Source organism: Artemia franciscana, unplaced genomic scaffold, assembly GCF_032884065.1.
Source record: "Artemia franciscana unplaced genomic scaffold, ASM3288406v1 Scaffold_364, whole genome shotgun sequence".
Taxonomy (NCBI): Eukaryota; Metazoa; Arthropoda; class Branchiopoda; order Anostraca; family Artemiidae; genus Artemia; species Artemia franciscana.
In genome coordinates this window covers 327,298-353,128 of record NW_027064236.1, presented here as the reverse complement: position 1 = coordinate 353,128, position 25,831 = coordinate 327,298, and the positions used below count along the sequence as shown (strand labels likewise).

Below are 25,831 nucleotides of genomic sequence, written 5' to 3'. Positions count from 1 at the left end.
ATAAGAAAAATAATATCAGTGGCACAAAACTTTCTAATAATCTTCTGATTTCTATAAGAACGCGGCAGATACAATAAATATTTGCAATAACAAAAATACAGAACTCTTATACCTTGCAAATCTCGATTATTAAACAAGAGCTAAGAGCTCATATGGCACTTGTGACGAGGCGAGAAGAGCTAAGAGCCAAGAGATCATATGGTATGAGCTCTAACAAAATTCTATGAATCAATAGATTGATTTAAAAAGGAAAATAAGAGGCTTAATGCCGGTCAGGATTTAAAATAAGAGCTCTGAGTCACGATGTCCTTCTAAATATCAAAATTCATTAAGATCCAATCACCCACTCGTAAGTTATAAATACCTAATTTTTCCTCTCCCTATAGCCACCCAGATGGTCGAATCAGGGAAAACGACTTTATCAAGTCAAATTGTGCAGCTCTCTGACACGCCTGCCAATTTTTATCGTCCTAGCACGTCCAGAAGCATCAAACTCGCCAAATCACTGAACCCCTCCCCCCAACTCCCCCAAAGAGACCGAATCCAGTACGATTCTGTCAATCACGTATCAAGGACATTTGTCTATTCTATTCACCAAGTTTCATCCCGAGTCTTCCCCTCCAAGTGTTTTTCCAAGATTTCCCCCTCCAACTCCCCCAATGTCAAAATATCTGGTCGGGATTTGAAATAAGAGCTCTGAGACATGGATTCCTTCAAAAAATCAAATTTCATTAAGATCCACTCTTCTATTCGTACGATAAAAATACCCCAATTTTCACGTTTTCCAAAATTTCGGTTTCCCCCTCCAACTCCCCCCAATGTCACAGGATCTGGTCGGAATTTAAAAAAAACTTTAAAGCATAAGATCCTTCAAAATATCAAATTTCATTAAGATATGGTCACCCTTTCGTGAGTTACAAATACCTCAATTATCAAAATTACCCCCCCCCCCCAATTCCACCAAAGAGAGTAGATCCGGTCCGGTTATGTCAGGTCACGTATCTTAGGCAGATTTCTATTCTCCCCATCCAGTTTCATCCTGATCTCACCGCTTTAAGTATTTTCTAAGATTTCCGGTCCCCCCAACTGCCCCCCCCCCAATTAGGCTTGATCCGGTCGAGATTTAAAATAAGAGATCTGAGTTACGAGATCCTTCTAAATATGAAGTTTCATGAAGATCCGATCACTCCTTCGTAAGTTAAAAATACGTCATTTTTCGTATTTTTCACAATTACTCCCCCCCCCCCCAAATGAGCGGATCCTTTCCAGTTATGTAAATCACGTATGTAAGACTTCTGATAATTTTCCCCATCAAGTTTCATCTCGATCCCTCCAATCTATGCGTTTTCCATGATTTTAGGTTCCCCCATCCCAAACTTCCCCCAATGTCACCAGATCCGGTCAGGATTTAAAATAATTGCTTTGAGACACGATATCCTTCTAAATATCAAATTTCATTGAGATCCGATCACCCGTTCGTAAGTTAAAAATACCTCATTTTTTCCAATTTTTCAGAATTAATCCCTCCCCCAACTACTCCAAAGAGAGCGGATCTGTTGCGTTTATGTCAATCATGTATCCAGGACTTGGGCTTATTTTCCCCATCAAGTTTCATTCCGATCCCTCCACTCTAAGTGTTTTCCAAGTTTTAGGTTTCCCACTCCCAACCCCCCCCCCATTGTCACCAGATCCGGTCAAGCTTTAAAATAAGAGCTCTAAGACACGATATCCTTCTAAAAATCAAATTTCATTGAGATCCGATCACCCTTTCGTAAGTTAAAAATACCTCATATTTCCTAATTTTTCAGAATTGCCCCCCCCCCAAACTACCCCAAAGAGAGCGGATCCGTTCCGTTTATGTCAATCATGTATCTAGGAGATCCAGTCGGGATTTAAAATAAGAGCTCTGAGACACAATATCATTCCAAACATCAAATTTCATTAAGATCCCATCACCCGCTCATAAGTTAAAAATACTTCATTTTTTCTATTTTTTTACGAATTAACCGGCCCCCACTCCCCTCCTAGATGGTCAAATTGGGAAAACGACTATTTCTAATTTAAGCTGGTCATGTCCCTGATACGCCTGCCAAATTTCATCGTCCTAGCTTGCCTGGAAGTGCCTAAAGTAGCAAAACCGGTACCGACAGACCGATAGAATTGGCGATTGCTATATGTCACTTGGTTAATACCAAGTGCCATAAAAACAGGTGCAAACCGGAAAGAAACAATATAGAATGATCGCAATATGTAGAATAAAGTCTGGATAAAGCCTTTCGTGAAAATCTGCCTCGGTTCGGGACAATTTTCGCGTACCCAATTTAGCATTAAAAACTAAATATTCTACATTTTTCAGTATTAAGTTTGACGCCGACTTCCTCAAAACACTTAGAAACAAGCGGGGTCGACTTAATTAGGCTAGATTTAGTGCGGCTGATCAAAAGTAAATCATCTGCATATGCAATATACAAAAGATTAGTTAGGCCTAAAAGACATGATGGATTAATACGTCGCAAAACAGAATAAAGACAAGCATTAAAAAATAAGGGGATAAGACTCATCCTTGCCTAAGACCAGAACGGATGGGGATATTACCAACGTAGGTGTCACCATTTTTGGTTAGTTAGATAAACACAACGAGCATTTTTGGGAGAGTTTGGGGGGCGTTTCTATGCCTACTTTTTCTGGAGGTCTTTCAGACTAATGTCGAGGGATACTCCCTATCTATTCCTCTACAATACTCATTCTAGCAGAATCAAAACTTCCAGAGCTTTTCTGCATTTAGGACCTCAGTCTACAGAGTTATGGAACCCAATAAAAAACTTTTAGAATTGTTGACAAGAGTGGACAATGTAGATTTTACTGCATAAACACAGAAAGCAATTAGGTTTTCTTGAAAATCTATTGTGAAAGGTATCGTTGTTCAATCTATATAGACTATGAGTTCATCGTGTATCTTTATTGTCATTAATTTAAATTTTTTTCCAAAAAACAAGTTTTTCAAAAAAAAAGTTCAGAGTCAGATAATCTTCCAAGCGTGAAACTACAACAAAGCACTATCAATAAATAAATTAAACTCAAAGCGAACAGATATTACAATAAATAGCCAAGTCAAACTCAAAACGAGCGAAAATTAACATGAGGGCTGATAACCACCATGCCTTCTAAAGACCAGAGGCCCAAGGAATGATGTATGGACGGATGGATGATAACTTATTATGAAAAACTGAAATGATATCATTTTTATACATTACTGAAAAGGGCTTACGCCAGATTTGCCTTTCACCATCGATCCTCTATCCGTCCATATATAATTCCTAGGGCAGAACTAAGGTATCTAGTCATAGAACTAAGGGATGAAATATCGGATTAACTTTGGGTTGACGCGTGACGGAAAATGTCCACTGGAGTGGTATAAAGAATGGGGGACTGAATTTGCTAGGACTCTTTCTGTCTGTATGTCTGTCTGTGTGACTGCGAGCACGCCTGTATGTCTGTTTGTGTGACTGTGTCTGTTGTCTTTTTATCTGACTTTCTGTGTGTCTTTTCGTCTGTCTGTACTTTTGTCTCTATGTCTGTTTGTGTGTCTATGCTTCTTTTTGTGTTGTCTCTGTGTTTTTTAGTTTATGTGTCTTTTTTGTCTGTCTATCTGTGCGTCTTTTTGCCTGTCTGTGTGCATGTTACTTCTTGTCTATATGCCATTTGTTTCTGTCTTTGCGTCTCTTTGTCTGTCTGTGTGTCTTTTTGTCTGACTGTCTTTTTGTCTTTGTGACTTTTTGTCTTTTTATGTGTCTGTGTCCTATTGTCTGAATCAAAAACATTTTGATGAAAATATTTAATATTTTGAATAAAGCATTTCCTTATTTCCATCTTATTTCAAGAAACAATACATTTTGCATAACACCATTGAATATTATCGCATCTTATTTCAAGCAGCAAGAATCTTTTAAACTGTCAAATTGATTTTCGACATTAAAACTTAAAACGAACAGAAATTACTTCGTATATGAAAGGGGCTGCTTCCCCCATCAACGCCCCGCTCTTTACGCTAAATTTTTTTACTGTTTTAGAAAGAAGAGTTGAGAGAAAGAGTCAAACTTTAGCGTAAAGAGCGGGGCGTTGATGGGGAAGCAGCCCCTTTCATATACGAAGTAATTTCTGTTCATTTTAAGTTTTAATGTCGCTCCTTACTGTCAATTAAAAAAACTTGTTCTTTTTTAGTTTAATTTCTGAACGTTTTTGAATCAATGCATGTTTTGATTTTGGCTCTCCGCAGAGGAATAAATTAAACAAAATTTGCATATTTATTTTTTTGGCTAAATGGCTTTCTCATAGTTCTGATCGAATCATTTTGAGAAAAAAGGGAGCGGGGGAGGAAGCCTAGTTGCCCTCCGATTTTTTTGTTACTTAAAAAGGCAACTAGAACTTTTAATTTTTTACGAATGTTTTTATTAGCAAAAGATACACGTAACTTATGAATTAGCTTAAGTAACGAACTTTTGAATTCTCATGTTTTTATTACATATATATAGAGGTACACCCCCACATCAGTACCTCGCTATTTACACTAAAGCTTAAATTTTGTCCCAATTCATTAAGAATGACCCCTGAATCACAAAAGCCGTAGAATAAATAGTTGAAATTAGTTAAACTACTTTAGCGTAAAGAGCGAGGTATTAGGAGGAGGTGAGCCCCTCATATGCGTAATAATTTCAGTTCGTTTTAAGTTTTAATGCTGCTCCTTACTTCCAGTTGAAAAAAAATTCATGTTAGGTGCCTGCTTGTGTCAGTAAACTCTTTCATATTTATTTTTTCATTGTGTTTTTTTAAATAATGCTAGAAAATCCTACGCTCCCTTCATGGAAATTTTCTTCCCCCATGACAAATTCCTCGATGGAAAGCTCCCGCAACATATCCCCCTCTTCTCAACCCCTCCCCCCAACCAAAAAATCCCCCTGGTAACGTCTGTAGGCTAAACTTCCCAATAACCATTACTATATGTAAGCACTGGTCAAAGTTTGTAACTTGTAGCCCCTCCCACGGGGACTGTGGGGGAGTAAGTCGTCCCCAAAGACATAGTTATAAGGTTTTTCGACTACGCTGAATAAAATGGCTATCTCAGAATTTTGATCCGTTGACTTTGGAAAAATAATTAGCGTGGGAGGGGGCCTAGGTGCCCTCCAATTTTTTTGGTCACTTAAAAAGGGCACTAGAACTTTTCATTTCCGTTAGAATGAGCCCTCTTGCAACATTATAGGACCAATGGGTCGATACGATCACCCCTGGAAAAAAACAACAAAAAAACAAAAAAAAAACAAACAAACAATTAAACACGCATCCGTGATCTGACATTCTGGCAAAAAATACAAAATTCCACATTTTTGTAGAAAGGAGCTTGATACTTCTACAATATGGTCCTCTAATACGCTGAATCTGATGGTGTGATTTTCGTTACGATTCTATGACCTTTAGGGGGTGTTTCCCCCTATTTTCTAAAAGAAGGCCAATTTTCTCAGGCTCGTAACTTTTGATAGGTAAGACTAAACTTGATGAAACTTATATATTTAAAATTGGCATTAAAATGCGATTCTTTTGATGCAGCTATTGGTATAAAAATTCTATTTTTTATTGTTTTGGTTACTATTGAGCCGGGTGCTCCTTACTACAGTTCGTTACCACGAACTGTTTGATAATTATTACAACTGATCAACATAGGGAAAAGAAGCTATTAGAGTTACTGCAATGAGAACACCAAAGCAGTTGAGGAAAAAAATTAAAAAATTAAAATTAAGTTGATTATTCTGTTGTGAAATAGTCCCCTTGTTAGCTAGCATTAAAGCAGCTCTTTTTACTCCAGTAGGTAATCTAGTCCCCAAAATATTATGTAAAATCTTAATTCCCTTATTGACTATCGGTTCATTTTTTTCAAAAGAGAATCATAAATTGGGCCGATATTTAAGTTTCCCATGTCCCTATTTATTGAAAGATTAACAAACATATGTTTTTTAATTTCTATAGCCTCCCTTGCTCATTAAGAACAATAGCTAAGAGCTCATATGGCACTTGTGACGAGGCCGGAAGAGCCAAGAGCCAATAGCTCATATAGCAGTTGTGACGAGGCCGGAAGACCCAAGAGCCAAGAGCTCACATGACACTTGTGACGAGGCCGGAAGAGCCAAGAGCTCATATGGCACTTGTGACGAGGCCGGAAGAGCCAAGAGCTCATATAGCAGTTGAGACGAGGCCGGAAGACCCAAGAGCCAAAAGCTCACATGACACTTGTGACGAGGCCGGAAGAGCCAAGAGCTCATATGGAATGAGCTCTAACAAAATTCTAAGAATAAATAGGTTGATTTAAAAGGAAAATCAGAGTTTTAATGCTGGTCGAAATTTAAAATAAGAGTTCTGAGTCATGATTTCCTTCTAAACATCAAAATTCTTAAAGATCTGATCACCCAAACGTAAGTAATAAATCCCTAATATTTTCTAATTTTTCCTCTCCCTTCAGCCCCCCAGATGGTTGAATCGGGGAAAACGACTTTATCAAGTCAATTTGTGCAACTCCCTGACACGCCTACCAATTTTCATCGTCCAAGCACGCCCAGAAGCATCAAACTCGCCAAAGCACTAAATCCCAACCCCCAATTCCCCCAAAGAGAGCGAATCCAGTACAGTTATGTCAATCACGTATCTATGACATTTGCTTATTTTACCCACCAAGTTTCATTTGGATTCCTCCACTCTGAGCGTTTTCCAAGACTTCCAATTTCCCTCTCAAACTCCCCCCAACATCAAAAAATCTGGTCGGGATTTGAAATAAGAGCTAAGAGACACGAGTTCCTTCTAAATATCAAATTTCATTAAGATCCGGTCACCCGTTCTTAAGTTAAAAATAAATCAATTTTTCTAATTTTTCCAATTTAACATCCCCCAGCTCCTCCAAAGAGAACGGATCCATTCCAATTATGTCAATCACGTATCAAGAACTTGTACTTATTCTTCCCATCAAGTTTCATTCAGATCTCTCCACTCTAAGCGTTTTCCAAGATTCCTGTTTCCCCCCTCCAACCTCCTATATCCCCTGATCTGATTCGAGTCAAAAATGGAGCATCTGAGAGGTCCAGTTATGTCAGTCATGTATCTTGGACTTGTTTTTATTCTTCCCACCCAGTTTCATCCTGATCTCTCCGCTTTTAGTATCTTCAAAGATTTCCGGTCCCCCTCGCCCCCCAATGACGCTGGATCCTGTCAGGATTAAGAATAAGATATCTGAGTTATGAGGTCCTTCTAAGTATGAAGTTTCATTAAGATCCGATCACTCCTTCGTAAGTTAAAAATACGTCATTTTTTCTAATTTTTCAGAATTAACACCCCCCCAACTCCCCCAAATAGATCAGATCCATTCCGATTATGTCAATCACGTATCTATGACTTCTGTTTATTTTTCTCACCGAGTTTCATCCAATCCCTCCACAGTAAGCGTTTTCCAAGATTTTAGGTAGCCCCCCCCCAACGTCACCAGATCCGGTCGGGATTTAAAATAAGAGCTCTGAGACACGATATCCTTCTAAATATCAAATTTCATTGAGATCCGATCACCCGTTCGTAATTTCAAAATAACTCATTTTTTCTAATTTTCAGAACTAACCCCCCCCCCCCACAACTATCACAAAGAGAGCAGATCTGTTCCGCTTATGTCAGTCACTTATCTAAAACTTGTGCTTATTTTTCCCAAAAAGTTTCATCCTGATCCCTCTACTCTAAGCGTTTTCCGAGATTTTAGGTTTCCCCCTATGTCACCAGATCTGGTCAGGATTGAAATTAAGAGCTCTGAGACACGATATCCTTCCAAAAATCAAATTTATTAAGATCTGATCACCCGTTCGTAATTAAAAAAATATCACATTTTTTCTGACTTTTCTTATTTAACCGTCCCCCACTCCCCCCAGATGGTCGAATCGGGGAAACAACAATTTCTAATTTAATTTGGTCTGGTTCCTGATACGCCTGCAAAATTTCATCGTCCTAGCTTACCTGGAAGTGCCTAAAGTAGCAAAACCGGGACAGACAGACAGACCAACAGAATCTGCGATCGCTATATGTCACTTGGTAGATACCAAGTGCCATAAAAACCCCTATCATTAGAAATAGTCGTGGCTTCATCAAGTTGTACAAAATGTTCAGGATGAAAGAACATATGTTCAGCTAGAGCCAAAACAAAAGTTTGAGGAGGCTTGCTTAATTGTAGGGGGTTTTCTATTGAGTTGCAATGCTCAATAAATCTTTCAAAAAATTGTTTGTGAGTTCTACCAATATAAAATTTTCCACAAGAGCAAGGAATTTTATACACAGCACTAACCAAATCTCCCCAGGTTAAATCCTCCTCGAAATTGAGGAAACTACCTATTGATACTGTCTTTTGGTCAATTGATTGTCCCCTTTAAGTATTCTCTGAGAGTTCCAACTTAATAGCCTACATAGTTCAATTGTTAAGATATGCTCTGTTGACAATCCATATGCACTTAGTGTCTTTTGTTGGTTTGAATTTGCCATCAGTATTTTTTCAATTTTTTCTTCATAGACTTAGCCTTAATAAGGCTAGTATCACAGTAGTTGCAGTGGTAGTAGAAATAGTTGTAGTGTTAGTGGTGAACAGTACTGATAATGGTAATAGCCTGTACATCTTGCCTTTTGATCAGTTGAACGTCCCTTTCATGATACTTTTGAAGTTTCACCTTGACAGTCACCTGTTCCGAAAATATTTCTGGTGAGCACTTTTGAACCTCTTTTCATCTTAATACTCAAGGCCTTACAAGTTGTTGCAATTGAAGTAACAGTTGGAGTGGTTTAGTACCAGTAGCAGCATTATTAAAAGTAGCAGTGGTAGTAGAGTTAGCAGTAACATGCATATTTTACCTTTGTATCAATTGATCTTCTCCTTTAAGTATTCTCTGAAAGTTCCAAACTTAATACCAAAATTCATTCTTGAAAAATACCCTTTTAACAATCTACATGCACCTAGTGGTTTTGATTTATTGCAAATTCCCCTCAATATTTTGTCAAATTTTCACCTTCATATGCGTAGCCTTAATTGTACTAGCATCATAGTATTAGAGGTAGTAATAGGAACAGTAGTAGCAGTAATAGTGTATTGTAATCACCTTATTTTTGGAAATAACCTATTAATGCAGTAAGCTTAAACTTGGGTGATTTCCCTATGAAAATTTATTGAGAATTCATTCATAATCGGATTATTTTCATTTGTTGGCTAATTGATGGTTTTGATATTTAAGTGCAAATTCCCTTGGACTTAGTGATTTATTAAGTACACAGATTTTCATACAAGGACTGAATAACTTAAACATACTTCAATTTTACTAATAAGCGATCAAAAGAGGGGAATTTTTGTCGCAAGGGTCGTTGTACCTGCTGGGAGTGATTTGTCCCTCGAACTGCGGGGATCAGGTATCAAGAAACTATGCTTCCTTTGCTTATTGTCATCTGGTTCTTATGATATCAACTTGGGACTGGAAACGGACATTCTCTCGACTGTATGAAAATTGTGCAAATTAGTGCATAATGCATTACTGAACTATTCAGTTATTCAAGTAATAAATTCAAATCAAAGTTATTCAGTAAAAAATGAATTAGGATGTTGTGATCAACCAAGTCAAATACTTAAAAATATGAATGTGGTATGAGGTCAAGCGGCAGTTACTCAGATGATGGAAAAATCAAGCATCTGAAAGTGAAACTAAGATTTAAAAAAATAATGTTTTTTTTTTTATCTGAAATATTATTAGAATTAACAATAGTCTAAACATCTCATTGTTGAGAAAGTGACACTAAATTTAACAACTATATTTTTGTCAGAACATTCTTGAATTTTGACTGAGTCACCTACATTTCGACATGGCCTATTGCTGTCTGTCAAAAATTTCGATGAAGATACTATTAGATATTCTCAAAAGAAGATAATCCCTTGATAGAAGCCAACATCAATGCTTAAATTTGGCTGAAGGAATATTTTTAGTTGGCCTGGTACTCCACTACATCAGACAAGAATTGTTAACACTTGGAACATGGTTTCTTCACTGGCATCAAGAAAAAGCTAATGTACCTACATTTAAAAAAAGATCAGATGCATCTTGACTCACTGGTGCTGATCCCAACTTTTCTTGTAAAATATGGCCAAGTTTTGACAGTTTGAACATTACATGGCTAAAATATTGTTAGGAGCTGATTTTGTGTCAAAAAGGAAACTGATGGATTTAAACGTGCTTTTCTTATCTGGGTGCATTGGATATAGTGTCCACGTTTTGCATTGTTGAGATATAACGATGGTGCACAAGTAACAACTAAGCCGAGTTATCCTGTTTTGAAGGAATACTTTGATAGTGCTTCCAAAATTACATTGTTGAATCTTTGGTGCCTTTACCCTAGTTGTGTGAGCAGTAAAAGCACTGGTATCTGCAGTAGTAGTGGCATACAAATAGTGCCTTTTTGGTCAATTGACCGTTTCCCTTAAAATTTCCTGCAAGTTTCAAATTAATATACTTGGTCATTCCTGAGTTGCATCCTTTTGATAACTAATATACACATAACATGCTTTGATTTGGTTCAAGAACACTTCAGCATTCCCTGAAAGACTCGTCTTAACACCATTTGTATTTGGGGAAAGTAGAAAACAAACATGCATATTACTTCTCAATAAGATATACTATGTGTAAACAATGAACATATTGGCTAACTTACAACCCTTGCCCTAATGCTGCAGGGGTGGGGGGTTGACATTCCCAAATGCATAATAAATGAACCTGTCAAGAATACTGAAAGAATGGATAGCTCGAAACTATGTTTGTTCAAGTTCCATTTATTTCCATAAAATAACAATAACAAAAACAACATCCCAAAGGGCTCAATTGCCCGTTATTTGGGAAACAACATAGAATAAATAAGGAATGATAAAACTTGACATAAACAACATCTAAATATAAATCTGTAAGGAAAAGAAATCGAATCACCAGCAGTCCCCACAAAACAGCAACCCTCACATCACCCAAAAATGAAATACAATTTAAAATTTTCTGCACCATCAAGGATCAAACGCCAACAAAACAAACAACCAAAAAAAAAAAAAAATTAAATTTAAACCATAAGAAACTTTTCATCTGTCTCTTAAAGGATTCCAGTGTTTGTGACTGCCAGATCTCAGCAGAAACCAAGTTCCAAGCACTCCCCACAGTCATAGCAAGACTTAAGTCTGAACAAACCAAGGGAGTAGCTGTAGTCATCACATCCTTCCAGTTTTGAACTGTAAACAAATTTACTTCCCCTACTAGTTTGAGCAGTCCCAAAAACACCACATGGGGAATTGCTTGTTTTGGGAACTGATGGACATAAGGAGGGGGGGGGGTCCTAGTTAAACTCAAATCACTTTTGACTCTTAGAATCAGTGCTATAACATCCAATTTCAAATGAGCCCCATCTGCAGTTTATACAACCACCCATTCCATAATGCCCCAGGGCATAACTTACAACTATGGCCCCAGGGTTGTAGAGGGTTATGCCATCCCTGGGTATATTTTCATATTTATTTTGAGTTTTTGAAGATTGGAGGACATTACTGATATTTGCAAAACAGTCAGGCAAGAACAAGACCAGTTTAGCAGACGTCTGAACCTCATTGCTTATGGCACACCAACTCATACAGACAAAATCAAATTTACACAAGTTCATGAAAAGTGAGTTCAGAATAGACGCGGGTGTCACTTCAAACATTCCACAACTGCCAGGTGGGCAAAATCATAGTGCACCTGGATCATCAGCCACCACAAGGCCTGACCCCATCTCATTCTCCATCAATTTGGGTAAACAGAGCACAGAAATCTTGCAACTTTCCCAAACAAAAAAGCTGCTACTGCCTTTTATGCATATACATCTTGAGAAGATCGTCAGACACGGTTCAGGTTCTTTTTAATAATAGAATAGCCTGGCTAAGAAGACAAATTTGTAATGCATGGGATGGTCCAAGAACTGGCCAGTGAGCAAAATTTAGGAATGAGAAATGGGGTCAAAAACAGGCCACCCTTGGGACTCCTAGTCCAAAGATAGATGGAGCAATAAATGTGGCACAAACAGATGTAAATAGGAAGCAAGAGGTCATTTGCAGTGAAACAAACTTAAGCTTCACCAGCACTGAGTCACTGGTCTCAACAGACAAAGTCTTCAAAACTTCCTGTTTGGGCAGTGAGAGGAAGTATGACAACATGGCAGTGAGAGTGGCTGTGAAAGTGAAATCAGTTGCTCTTGTGCTAGTGGCAATACTGCTAAAACAATAAAAAGAAATAAAAAAATCAGTTCTTTTTACATGAATTCTGATACTCTTGATCCAAAACTGAAAGCTGTGTGGTTTAATCTTGATATAGATGTTATTTGTGTTTGTGAAATTTGCCTTAAAAAATTAGTGTCAAAATTGGAAGAATCTCATATCCAAATCCCTGGATTCAATCTGGGTAGCAATTTGGATAGCCCTGAGTGTTGGATATGAGCAGCAATATATTGCAGAACTGGACTGAGAGCTGAAACTGCAAGTTACTCTTTTATTTATTCTGATAATAGTTTTACTATCAGAAATTTTACTTGGAGGATTGTAGAAAACTATAAGGAGGCAATTGCAGCTAATGCAAAGCAGAATCCAAAGGGTTCTGGTGCCATGTCTCAGCAGCTAATCCCTCTAGACCTGATATCCCAGACCTCATACAAGAAGATGACACAAAGACCTCAGAGACTAAATAAAAAGTGAATTTGCTCAACTTCAGTTTTGTTACAAATTTCTCCACTCAGCCCACAGCAAACCCTCCACCCACTTTACCAGAAGAACCAATGTACATGACAGTTATAAATATAGTGAATATTCTGAAAAGGCTTAAAAGACTGGATGCAAATAAAGCTGCTGGGTCAGATAACCTACAACCCAGAATATTAAAAGAAGCAGCTGAACAGATTGCAGAGTCAAGAGCAGTGATGTCTGGGATGTCACTCACTTATAAAGTGCTCCCTAGTGACTGGAAGCAGGTGAACATCAAGAATGAGAGAAAGGACCAATCCAATAATTATTACCCTGTAAGTCTTACTTCTGTTGTATGCAAGGTCCTTGAGAGCATCATAAATGATGCACTGGTCTCACCTTTATAGAAATCAGTCACTTTCAAATAGTTAGCATGGTTTCCATAAAGGTTGTTCAATCAATACAAACATCATTGAATCATATGACTTTGTGCCAAGGGTCTTGGATGATGGCCTTACAGTGGATGCCATATTGCTTGATCAAGCAAAAACCTTTGATAAAGTACAGCATCAACTTCTTCTCCTGAAAATGAAAGCATACAGGGTGCAAGAGGATATAGTTGCCTGGATTGAAGCCTTTCTTACTGGAAGAACTCAGAGGGTAGTAGTTAATGATACAAATAGTAAAACTGTTTATTCTTAAGAATTTCTTGTAATTAATGGAGTCTCACAGGGCCAAATCCTGGGGCCAATATTGTTCAGCAAAATTATTAATAACTATACAACTCACATGAAAACCCCACTGACACTATATGCTGACAATTGCAAGCTCTTAGGACAGGCCCAAATTAGCCCCAATCACTCAACAATGAAAGAAGATTTAGATCAACTATCTAGATGATCATCTGAGTAGGGTTTGCAGTTCAACATGTCAAAATGATAAGTCCTGCATCATGGACATAGCAATCCTAGACAACCTTACCATATTGGAGATGACCTACTTGAGGCTGTAAGTGAGGATAAGTAAAGGCAAACTATCAGCCATTATGTCTTAGATGGAATTTCCATAAGTTTAATCTCCATTCATTCATTGCCATTTATAAATCAACAGTTCAACTGATACTCAAATACAATTCGTCAGTATGGTATCCATTGAATAAGAATGACAGAGCAAGGGTTGAAAAAATACAGCAAAGAGCAACTAAGCTTGTACCTTATTTTAAACATTTGCCATATGAAAATAGACTGCACAGGCTAGGATTGTCAAGTCTTCAATTCCAAAGGGATAGGGCAGACATTATTAACACATTCTGTATAATCAAAGGCATTGATAATATAAGTACATCACAGTTCTTCACATTTAATGACACTAACAGGACCCGTTATCACCCACATAAATTGTACCCCTCACTTTCAAAAAGGAAAATAGGCCAACATTCATTTTACAGCAGGGTGTGGAAGCCATGGAATGACCTTCCACCTAAAACATTTCTAACAGATGACATAAACAGATTCAAAACAAAACTAGCAGAAACAAATTTTCAAAGTAAATCATTTTTAAATAATTTATAGTATTATTTGTCAGTGTTTGTTGTAGTCATTACTTTCATTGATTTGTATGTGTGTATTATGTTGTCAGTATTGTCATAACTTCTATTTATTATGTTTATTGTGACAAGCTTGAAAGCTTACCATATTTGGTATTAATAAATAAATAAGGACCTGGGGGTTATTGTCAATAATGAACTCAAGTTCCATAGCCACACACAAGCTCAAGTTGCTAAAGTAAACCAAACCCTAGGGCTCATGAAACAAAAGTTTATCCCAATGAAGCCCTGTGTGGTCAAGAAGCTGCACAAAGCTATTGTATATCCACACTTGGGATGACTTTAGTGCCTCCCTATTATAAAAGGGACATTAAAGTGCTTGAGAGTGTTAAAAGGCAAGCATCAATGATCATACAAGCCATATGAGGAATGCTTTGTATCCCTCAAAATCCCCATCCTAGTCTATTAAAAGGAAGAGAGGAGATGCAACTACTAGAAAACAAACTCTCAAGTAGAGTTTTTTTCCTCATTCCTCACAACAAGAAGTCACACAAAGAAGCTGCAGGTCCCCTGTTGGCATTGACATGAGTGCTGGTAATTTTTCTCTGTACATGCCATCCCTTATTGGAACAGCCTCTCCACCACCAAACTGTAAATGCATTCATGAAAGGAGTTGACCAGGACTGGGCCAACAGAGAATGTAGGTTAACCTGGGATGCCAGACCTCAGTGATGTCACACCACCAGCAAGATGTTCCACAGGAGGCTCATCACCACCTTATCTTGCTGGACATGTAATTTAAGACTAAAGCATCTTTGTCAAAATTCCATTTAAGCAATCTTCCATGCTGAATTGCTTTTAAGTACACAAGAATATGATTTTTTAAGTTGTTTTCAGAATTGTTTAGTGTTAGCTCCTTCTGAACAGCCTCAACTGTGCATTGATATTCACAAAGTAACTTGAGAATACCTTTGTAGGACAAATTTTTGGCCCTGGATTTATTCCTGAAAGCTTTTTTCACATAACAACTACTTTCAATTATAGCAAGAAGCTTTGTCATCTTATAGAAGTGAATATGAACCTTCAACCAGTTTAAGTGATGGAAAACTCCAAATTTATGATAGAGGAGCATGATCATCCTGATTGATGAAAAACAAGCACAAAACCAACTTCCATTAGAAAGCAGAGATGCAATTATTGCAGGAACTATTTTTATGTTAAAAACAACACAGAAAATTTAATGGCATCAGGCCAGAACTTACAAATAAGCCAAGGACTAAAGGGTACAAGAAATATTGATTAATTTTTTACTTAACAAAAATTGAATTGATGGATATATTGTCAAAGTGCCAGGTACACTTTGCAGTCAATGTTCCTATTACCTGAACAGTTGTTTAGGGCCATGAAACTATTGTTAACAGATGCATTTTGACTTTTGGAACATCTTTTCTCTCTTGCAAAACTACCAGAAACTCACTGTTATGGAGTTATTCCAGCCCAAATATCCTGTATTTACACATATAGAATTGCAATCATTTCTGTTTTTGTTGATCAGATATTTGAAATTGTAAATCTGTAATATTTTAGAAACAAATTTGGGCTATATATTTGCACATCAGGGGGGTGGGGGTAAAGCATAGCATATATTAGATATATAAACTAAACATTGCTGTATTTAATATATGCTATGCTTTACCCCCCCCCCTGGGACACTTCAATTATTCTGCCTATTCTGGGACAGAATCTTTGGTTGGAATGCAACATGTCCAATACTGGGACAAAAGACAACAGGTTTTTTGGAAGCAACTCAGAAAAATATATGGATTGGGTGTCCAAGATTAAAGTCTTTTGTTCCAGTATTGGACATGTTGTAGCCTAATCCAATTAAAGCTTCTGTCCCAGAATAGGCAGAGTGATCAAAGTGTCCCAGTACTGGTTGTCTTACCTATGTTTGGCTCATTGCTCATAAGATGCCTTCTGTTCAGGATTTCCATGATTCCTGAATTTCTGGGGATTTCCCTGTAAATATTTATGCCTCTCCTGGGGATAATTGAGTTCTTAGGAGGACAAGATAATCTTGGCCTGAATGGCATATCAGTTTTTCTGTACAATTTTTGTCCTGAGCTATGCTGTAAATTAACCCCCAGGTCAAGCTTGATGTTGAGCTTTCTTTGCAAATAAGATACACTAGGCTAATATTTAGCTTACTTCATTATTGATGTTAGCAGGGATTTTCTTAGCTTCAGAGCTTTGAAAATCTGGGCCTTTTAATAAACAAGATAATCTGGACCTGAAAGGCATATCAGTTTTTCTGTACAGTTTTTGTCCTGGGCTATGCTGTAAATCAACCCCCAGGTCAAGCTTGATGTTGAGCTTTCTTTGCAAATAAGATACACAAGGCTAATATTTAACTTACTTCATTATTGATGTTAGCAGGGATTTTATTAGCTTCAGAGCTTTGATAATCTGGGCCTTTTAATAAACAAGATAATCTGGACCTGTAAGGCATATCAGTTTGTCCTGGGCTATGCTGTAAATTAACCCCCAGGTCAAGCTTGATGTTGAGCTTTCTTTGCAAATAAGATACACTAGGCTTATATTTGACTTACTTCATTATTGATGTTAGCAGGGATTTTCTTAGCTTCAGAGCTTTGAACTCTGCCGGCATGAGTTGGGGAGAAGCTTGAGACTTCCATTACAGACCAGTTCACTAACCTGATCAAATTGTTCACACAAAACCACGTGAGGAATTTTTAAATTTTTCTTTTGTTTATCAGTTTGTAATCGACCAAATGAGCGTTTTATGCCAGGTTCACACGCATAGGATTGTGTAAAAATCCTATAGCCAAATCCTTATAGGTTCCAAAGAAAAGTGTTAACACGCAAAGAAGCGTCTATATGCATAGGATAAGGCCTTTTCCTAATTGGTGTAATAAGCGGCATAACTTGTTTTATGGCCTTTTCCTAATTGGTGTAATAAGCGGCATACTTGTTTAAAAACCATTAAAGTTTTGCATTTGCTGTGCTAAAAAATTGTCTTAAAAAGTACCAAGTTTAGAGAGTTGTGTTAATATTCTTCGTGCTGATCCGTATAATTGTTTTTGAAATTCTTTCTGTTTAAAGCATTTTAGAGAGATTCTAAGCCTACCATGGGCATATTACTCTCACAAATGGTTTTTTGCTGAAATGAGTGGGTGGAAAACAAATAGAACATATAATTTTTTTTTTTATTATTTCAAGACTAGAATATCACAAAACTAAGCATTCATATTGCTGATTGTATCTTAAGTAAATACAATCCCTGATGAAGTTTGGTTGATAGCCTACCTGTCTTAAAATTAATTTGTCTTAATAAAATAGGCCTACATATTGTTTATGGGACAGTAGTGAACATGACAGCAACTATGACTTGATTTTTTTGTTTGTTTTTCAATATTTTTTTTTTCATATAATTGTTGTTCTCTGGTCACATTTGTTCCTTCTTTAGTGGCTAGCACTCTAGCTTGAGAATTCTTTGTTTAAGGGGCACAGGTTTAAATCCTGGCATTATCAGTTTATTTGGTTTGGGACAAGGGTCAGTGATGTGACTCTGTAAGCTCAGCCAGAATCAGCCCAACTTTAAAAGGTTACCTAGAGAAAGCTGGGGACAGTAAGCAGAAAGGGCATGCAAAAGCATAGGATGGCTGGCCCTTAGCTTCCTATTGTGCCTCCTGGCTAAAGGACCACCTGGTCCTTTACTGGCCTACTGACTTGGCCATAAAAGCTTTCTTTTAAACCCATTAAATATAAGTACAAATGAAGAAATGCCAATAAGGTGGTCCTTCCTTTTCCATGAATTGTTGATGTGTAGACAAGAGTGTGGGTCATGAGAGATGGCTAGATAAAGCAATAGAGTGAATGCTTTACAAGGTTTAAAAATTTAGGTCTATTGCTATGGTTAGCAAATGAGCACAAAAGTAAAATTTTGTGAATGGTTTTTCATTGTGACTGTAATACTTATTTAGTGCCAAGTATTTTAAAGTTAATCATTCATTATTGTTTTGTTTTAATCGCCATAGCCATAGGACTTTTGTGAAATAACCTACTTATGTCCATCCATTTTCTTTGAACAGACATCCATTTTCTTTAAACAGACAGGGGTTCTATGTTTTCTAGCTTCAATAAATTTATATGCAATTCTGAGACCAGGGGTTGCAAAGTAGGTCAAAACTTGCAAATGGAACTGTGGTATGACTAATTATTTTGTAAGAGATGTATATCAATTTAAAGATTAAAAAAAAATAATCATGTAGAAAATAAACAAGACAAATAAATAAAAATATCCCTTTACAACCATTTAATGAAGGGTCACAAATGTAGGTCACCCCTTAAGATTGAAATGAGCAAAGCTTCAATTATGAATCTGTTTTCTTTAAATAGACTGAAGGGGCAAACCTCCAAGCTTTGACAAATTCATTCTCACTTATGAGCTTTTTCCTTTTTAATGGAACTTCATTCCAAACAACTATTTATGTTTCAATGACACACAACAAAAGGTAAGATTTGTTCTTTGCCATACATAGACATACACAAAGGTTATATAAATTGAATGTATCAAACTTCTTTCAGTTATCAAATAGGTATTTAAAAATTAAAAAAACTATCTAAATTTCCTGTTCAAGACCTGTGGACTGGTCCAGTAGTAAGCATGGCCATGTCCTTTTTTCATCCTCCTTGTGATCTCCTTTAATTTGAACCCATCTCATCAATTAAGTCTTACACAAGGATTTGAGCTTACTCCTTTGTTTTAGGCCCTAGGTTGTGTGGTATTACTTGAAATCAAGGTAAATTTATTAGAGCTTTGACTAATTTACTAGCTAAAAGATAAGTATATCACTCAATGACCCTTTTAATGTTTTTCTGAGTACATAAATCACTACCCTTAAAAATGGATCCTAGCCCCCCCCCCTAATGGGCTGGTGAAGTCCTAGGCAGTATATAAAAGTTTGCTTGTGTTTTTTTTCTTAAACTGACTTGGACAATTTGATATTATCCTATGAATCTATAATTGATAAAACTTTTTTAGCCTACATATCCAAAGGTTATATGAAAAAATTTTCTATCAAAAACGGAAAATGGATTCTATTTCAGTTTTTGTGAGGCTTGGCTGAGAATCATATATGCCATTTGAGATATCTGAGAAATTTATTTAGAAACTTCCCTGTAAGTTCAGGAAAATAAACACTTATGGTGATCAAATATTAATGAAACCGATAAACGGTTCTTGAATAATGCGAAGCAAATATTTACTTGAACTACAATCATTTTCAAGTGTTTTACTCTTAGTGGGCCCGATTATATTTATACTGATTTTATAGCTATCCAAGAACTGTTTTATGTTATGATGAAAGCTGCAATCAAGTTCAGTGTTTGTTATATTCGTTTATAAAGAATGATAATAACTTCATTAAACTTTGCGGGAATATACAAGCTTTTTTTGTTTTGTCATTCTGGATTCCCACATATGAGAATTTTTTCGGCGAAATATTGCATTAAAAAAATAGGAAATGAAATTCCTATATTAACGTGATAATAATTGTAGGGTGTCGTAATAGATAATTTATTTGTGTCCAATTCCATATAACAAAACAACAATTCAGCTTTTTAGAATAGCCTAGGGTAAAGCCTGTATCATATCAATTTAAAGTGGGAGACTGGGATTAGTGTTATGGAAATAATTAAGCGAAAGTTGTTAAATATGTATTTAATTAATTCCCAAATTATTTAAGTACGGATAGTGAGCTCCTTGTATTCGTCAGGATAAAGCAAGGAACCATTACATCACTGATTATCTATGACAACACGTATCTTCATGTGCAGATTGGCCATTTGAAAAGGGATGGATAAATCAGTGCTTGGTTATGTGGGCGATCTTTTGAATCCGTTCCAATGAATAGCTGGTCTTCAATGGAGTTTTGATCAACTATATCATAGATATACCAGTAGGACTAAGTATGAATGCTACTAAGTCCCAAGTGCTCTTCTTTAATTTACACAGTAGTTATTTATCCAATAGTATCTATCTACGTGATAGTGAGGTGGCACTCACTATTGTACTAACATACTTAGGTCTCCTGATTGGGTTTTTGACTGAGGATACATGAAAGCTTTTGCTTCAGAATGCTGAATGCAAGCTTAAAATTGCTTATGCTAGTGTGGTCACATCACAGCTTAATCTGGAACGGAAAGCTCTTTCTTGAATATATAATAGTGTGGCTCTTCCACATATTATATATTTGATCCCATTTTGGGGCAATTTTACTGAACCAGATAGGCGAGTGTTGTAAAAGTGCTATTTTTAGTGCGCTTAGTTTATGCTTCAAGCCCTTCGGTGGTAAGAATAAGGAAGTATTTAATTACTTCCCAAATGATTTAAATACGTATTTAGTTATAAATTGAATCAAGTAAGTCAAATATGTAATCAGGTTTTTCTCTTTTTAAATACAAATTAATATTTCCCAACATTCCTAAAGACTTTTTTTATGAAGCTCAGTTATTGAGGGTATTCACTGTATTTTGGGACTGCATTTTGCATAGCAAGCTTTTAGCAAGATCTTGATTTAGAAGAAGGTCCATAAGAATATTGAACTAAGGCCAACTACATTTTTAGAGTACGTATATATAAAACAACAAAATTTTATTACCCAAGGTAAAAAAATTTCATTAGTCATCATTGGTAGTATACACTATTTGAAAAAAACACATTTTAAAGTGTTTTGACTGAACTGGACTGAGTACTGAGTGTACAAAAATTAAGCTGTAAAGTTTAACATCCGTGTCATAAAAAGTACAAGGCAGCTTTCTCAGACTGCACTATTGAAGAAATCGCCGGTGTCAATTGGAAACCACGTATCTCCCTTTTTCAAAAGTTTTCAGGAGGGGAAAATAAATAATAAGTTTTTCTCAGAAAACGCGTATCTCGAAAAACCATGCAATTCAGTTAAGCTGTTTTTATACAGAACTCGAATACAAAAAGCACAGATTATAAATTACTCAGCCATTGACTATTCTTCAGAGGATTGGTTTTCTTCTCCCACTTCTTCATTTTCATCAGTCTCAAGAAGGACCTCTTTCAAACCGTTCAAAGTTTTCAAATGTTCGTATTCCTGATGGAATGGCTGTGGGATCACCATCTTCTTGCAAAGAGCCACAAGGTCTCTCTTTTTTTCACTTCCAAAACAGAGATTTCTTTAGCGTAAGCTGCCTTTGCACTTCCTTCTTACGGCAAAATTCAGCTTGCCCTTCATCTATTTCCATGAAGCTAGTTTGAAACTTTACAACTGACAAGTTTCTTGTTAACTTTACCAACCTCAGTTTACTCCACGGAATTTTACGTTTGCTTGTATCCTGCATGACAGATGGGATGATGGCGTCTTGAGCTGCCTTCGGGTCAACGAAGTCATTAAACGTCAGTACTTCGACAATGTAGGGAGCTGGAAGCTGGAGCGTACACTGTGATTCCTCTTGCATTGTTTTCAATCACATAATGCATACAGTCTACAGTCATTAGCGAATTACCCGAAAAAAGGAAATTCAGCTCAATTATTTGTATGTTTTTACACTGCTGAAGAGTTGAAAAAAGCATCACAAGCATTTGGCGGTTTCTGTTTTGACCACCGCAGCAGTCACAGGACAGGCTTATTGTCTCGACAGTCCCTCTACTATCAATTTCTCTAATCTACCGCGAAAGACAAGTTGCTATTTCGTTTACCCCTCGGATTCCGTTCTTCTGCTTCCAGAAGAGGCAATATCTATTCTTAGTCACATTCTCGTAAACTGTAAAATTGTAGCAAGCCTATTTTTTCTACAGAATCCAATCAACATTCCTTCTCTGTGTGGCGTGCTAAGTACTTTTTCTAGATCAAAGCAAGCATCAATGTGAGGCTGGTCAGCTTCAGCATGTTGGCGGGTGGCTTCCATATAGTGCCTAGTTGCCTTCTTCTCTATTAAGTGGTTCGTGTAAAGCAACTTTTCACTTTTTGTCATAGTCTGGGCAAACTGCACCATTTCACAGAGCACGCACTTATCCTTCCTCAGTTTTTGGAAGGTGAAGTCAAAGTCGTTGAGGATTTTCTTGAAGGTTCCACACAAAAGGATGGGCTTTTTAATTTTTCTGCAGTGTTTGGTGTACAGCCTGAGCAGGTTCGACTTATTTTGAAGTTTTGAGGCATATACTTCTTGGTTATAGAAGAACTGCAATAATGAGATTCCACAGCAGGTAAGTCTTTTATCCACTTTTTCGCATGCTTTTAGCATCCCTGGGTATCTTATTGGGAGGGTCTGATTTCTTACCCTTTCTTTGAGAAAATCCCAGATCATTGTTCTTAGCTTCATTTCTGACAGCAAACTCCCTAAGATCAAGAGTTGTACAAAAGAATTTCTGACAAACTTTCCTCTTGTTTTCATTGTCATGGGGCATAAAGTACCTAACAGTGTTCTTTCTTCATATTTTTGCTTTCGGAGGCTGCTCTGAAACAGGTTCACAATGAGAGTGAGTACACAACCAATCTTTCTGTCTGATTGTATTGCCAAGCTCCCAATAGGACACAGAGATCTTATTATAGTTTGCTTCTCACTCAATTGAACTGCCTGTCTTGGCTTTTTCTACAATTAGCCATGACTTGATGACCAGAACTATTCCATTTTGATTCAAATTAAAAGTAGACAAAACACAAATGTAACATACTACGCAACCACTTTTGTCATTAAGAAATTCAAATTTCCAAGTATACGAGCTCTGTGAGAGACGAAACGCCCCATTTGTAGCAGGAAGTATAATTCAAGTCTATACTATGAACCTAGAATTTTATTCGCGACTGACCAGTCAAATATACAAGGGTTATAGAATAACCCTTTTTCCTAATCAACGCGCTTTCCGCGTTGAATTTTTGGCGAAATTTGACCACATATTTGGTTTCTGCTTAACACCGACGAAATGTGGTCTCTTGTGACTGTGGAGAAAAAGCTTTAAAAAACTTTTGCAAGACTTGGCTCCTAATGCAAGAATCATGCGTCGAGACACCCTGTTTACTTCTATAGATTAGCAGTTCCTAGATATGATGACAAATCTAAGGAAGAAATTTTCTGACATGAATTATGTTTCCACTACAACAAATATGTGGATCGGAAATTATAAAAGCTATATTGGTGTTACTACATACTGGATAAACGATGACCTTAGCCGAGGGTTAGCTGCATTTGGTTTTCAAAGATTCAAAAGCACACATGGTTGTTCTTTTTGTGCCGCTCCCCTTAACAAGATTCGTAAAACATGTTGTCTCCTGTCCAAAAAGATTGTAAAAACTGTGACCGACAGTGGCAGTAATTTCAAGAATATTTACAGGAAATTTGCATACCCAGTCCTTCCCAATGATATCATGCCCGACAGAAATGATGATAATGGAGATTTTGAAAGTGAAATTGACACCTCAGTAATCGTTTCAGTCAGAAATTTGTTTGACCTACGGACAGAAAAGTCAGATGAAATAAAACAATCTGGAAGTGAATGCTATTTACCCCCTCATTTGCGCTGTGCAAGCAACACCCTGAATCTTGTTGCTAGTAAAAACAGTGGGACAGTCATATAAAATGTGCCGTATAAAAAACTTTACCACGCTTCTGTGGAGAAGTGTCAGCCAGTGTAGGATGCGACGAGGCAGAGCTCAAAAGCCTCTGATAAGTCCAGACTTCAATTTCAAAGCATCTGAATTATCCTAATGCAACTCGTTAGAGTTCTCGACATGATGCTGTGGAAAAGATTGTCGAAGTGCAGGACAAGATGTGGCAGGCTTACACCGAACTAAACCTGCCGAAGTTTCTTTTTAGCTGTATGCCAAGGTAACTGAGCCTATCACTAAGGCATTTAACCTACTATAGGAAGACAAGAATAGTCTTCTTGGAACACTGTTTCCGATGTTGATTGTACTGAGAGAGAAAATAATTGACATGAATCAAAACCGCTCTATCAAACACACAAAAGCATTGGTAGAAGTAATCCTGGATGGTTTAGAGAACCGTTCTGCACACGCTTTTACAATGTAACTAAGAGGACTTCATTTTTAAGGAGCTAGCAATAGCAAGCGGAAGTCATCCTGGTTTCAAAGAAAGATGGATCCGGGAGATAGGCACGATCGAATCATTGATGTTATTTCTGACGAAATGAAATATATTTTGCTAGTCAATTTTGATTTTCAGTTGACTGATTGTGATACCAAGTACAGCAAAGTGTCTTCGATCGATTGCAATGACTTTTTTTTGTTTCCGACGGTAATGTTGTTGGGATGAGTAGGGATTCCTTTTTTGGTTACAACGTGAAAGCTCAATACAATTATTGAGGCTTCAGAAAGTTTCTTGACAAAAGTGCAAAAATCGTTTTCAAATAAGATTTTAGACTATATTCTAGGGCCCTCTGAAGCTTCGTGGACTTGAAACCGTTGTCGTATACTCTTTTTAACTCTACATGGCATACAACAATATCCTTTTTCTGGAGGAGATCGACAATAAGTTTTGGTTTTGAAAGTGTCCAATGCATTCAATCCTCCTCCATCGAACATCTGTTATGACAACTCAAAGAGTTCCTAGACACAGGTCTATTAATGCATAGAAAAATAGGTCATTTACCGAATCATGAAGCTGCACTGGTATTTCTCAATCAATAAAAAAAAAAAATTTCTGACCGGCTCATTTTCTTCATCATTGGCAATGTCAAGGAAATTTGGGGTAGAAGGTTCATTTAGCCATGTATATTCACCACTCAGTAGAGTGCAAAGGAACATAGTAGAAGGATATAGGGAATCCATATGACGGAACATTGCATCCGACATTTCCCCCATCATCACTCCAATTGGAGTAGTTTCCAAGATACGATCCCCGTGAAAAATGCAGCCTACCCTTTTTGACCTCTTGATATACATGTTCTGATCGATGTCAGGGATGAGTCCGATTGCTTTCCAACTAGTTTTTAATATTAGGTCTACTATAATATGAGGATTTGAAAAATAATACCCTAGACCAGTATCAAATTCCTCGTAAATCTTGTCTGTATTTTTACACACAAAATCCACCACGAGTTAGCATGTCATTTGACAAGTACAACTTGCAGTGATCAAGCTTTTTGTTACACCCTTTCTTTTAACTACGTAATGCTTTTAACTTGCAAATATAAAACATTCTTCGCTGTCCTATTGTCTGTGCATATAGACAGATTGTCAGGTTTACCGAGTCTTGAACATGCAACATATAATTGTCCATGGGAAAACAATCCGTATTCAAATATATACCGCATTTTTCTAATGATTGCCCTTGAGCTTTGTTGATGGTGATTGCTAATCGAATATTTCCTGTGTCCCCGTTGTCGCTTGTATATCCCCTCTGTGCCCTTTCGGCGTCTCCGTTGTACTTGTGCCCCTGTCTCCCGGTCGTGATTTATATTACCTGTGTCCCGGTCGTCATTTGTG

General features: G+C 37.0%; 1 protein-coding gene across 5 annotated transcripts in view; it reads right to left on the bottom strand.

Moving 5' to 3' along the window:
- The window catches only part of LOC136043183 (vacuolar protein sorting-associated protein 8 homolog), a 122,923-nt gene extending 105,815 nt beyond the window's left edge, over positions 1-17,108 (bottom strand). For 2 of the 5 annotated variants that reach the window (XM_065728114.1, XM_065728113.1), the window contains exon 1: positions 16,946-17,094. In XM_065728114.1, coding sequence (XP_065584186.1) covers positions 16,946-17,032 — 87 coding nt within the window. In that variant the 5' untranslated portion in view covers positions 17,033-17,094. Of the gene's footprint in view, positions 1-16,544; positions 16,586-16,945 lie in introns of those variants that run through there. The other 3 variants (XM_065728116.1, XM_065728115.1, XM_065728112.1) reach the window with 2 other exon arrangements.
- Between the last annotated feature and the right edge of the window lie 8,723 nt (positions 17,109-25,831).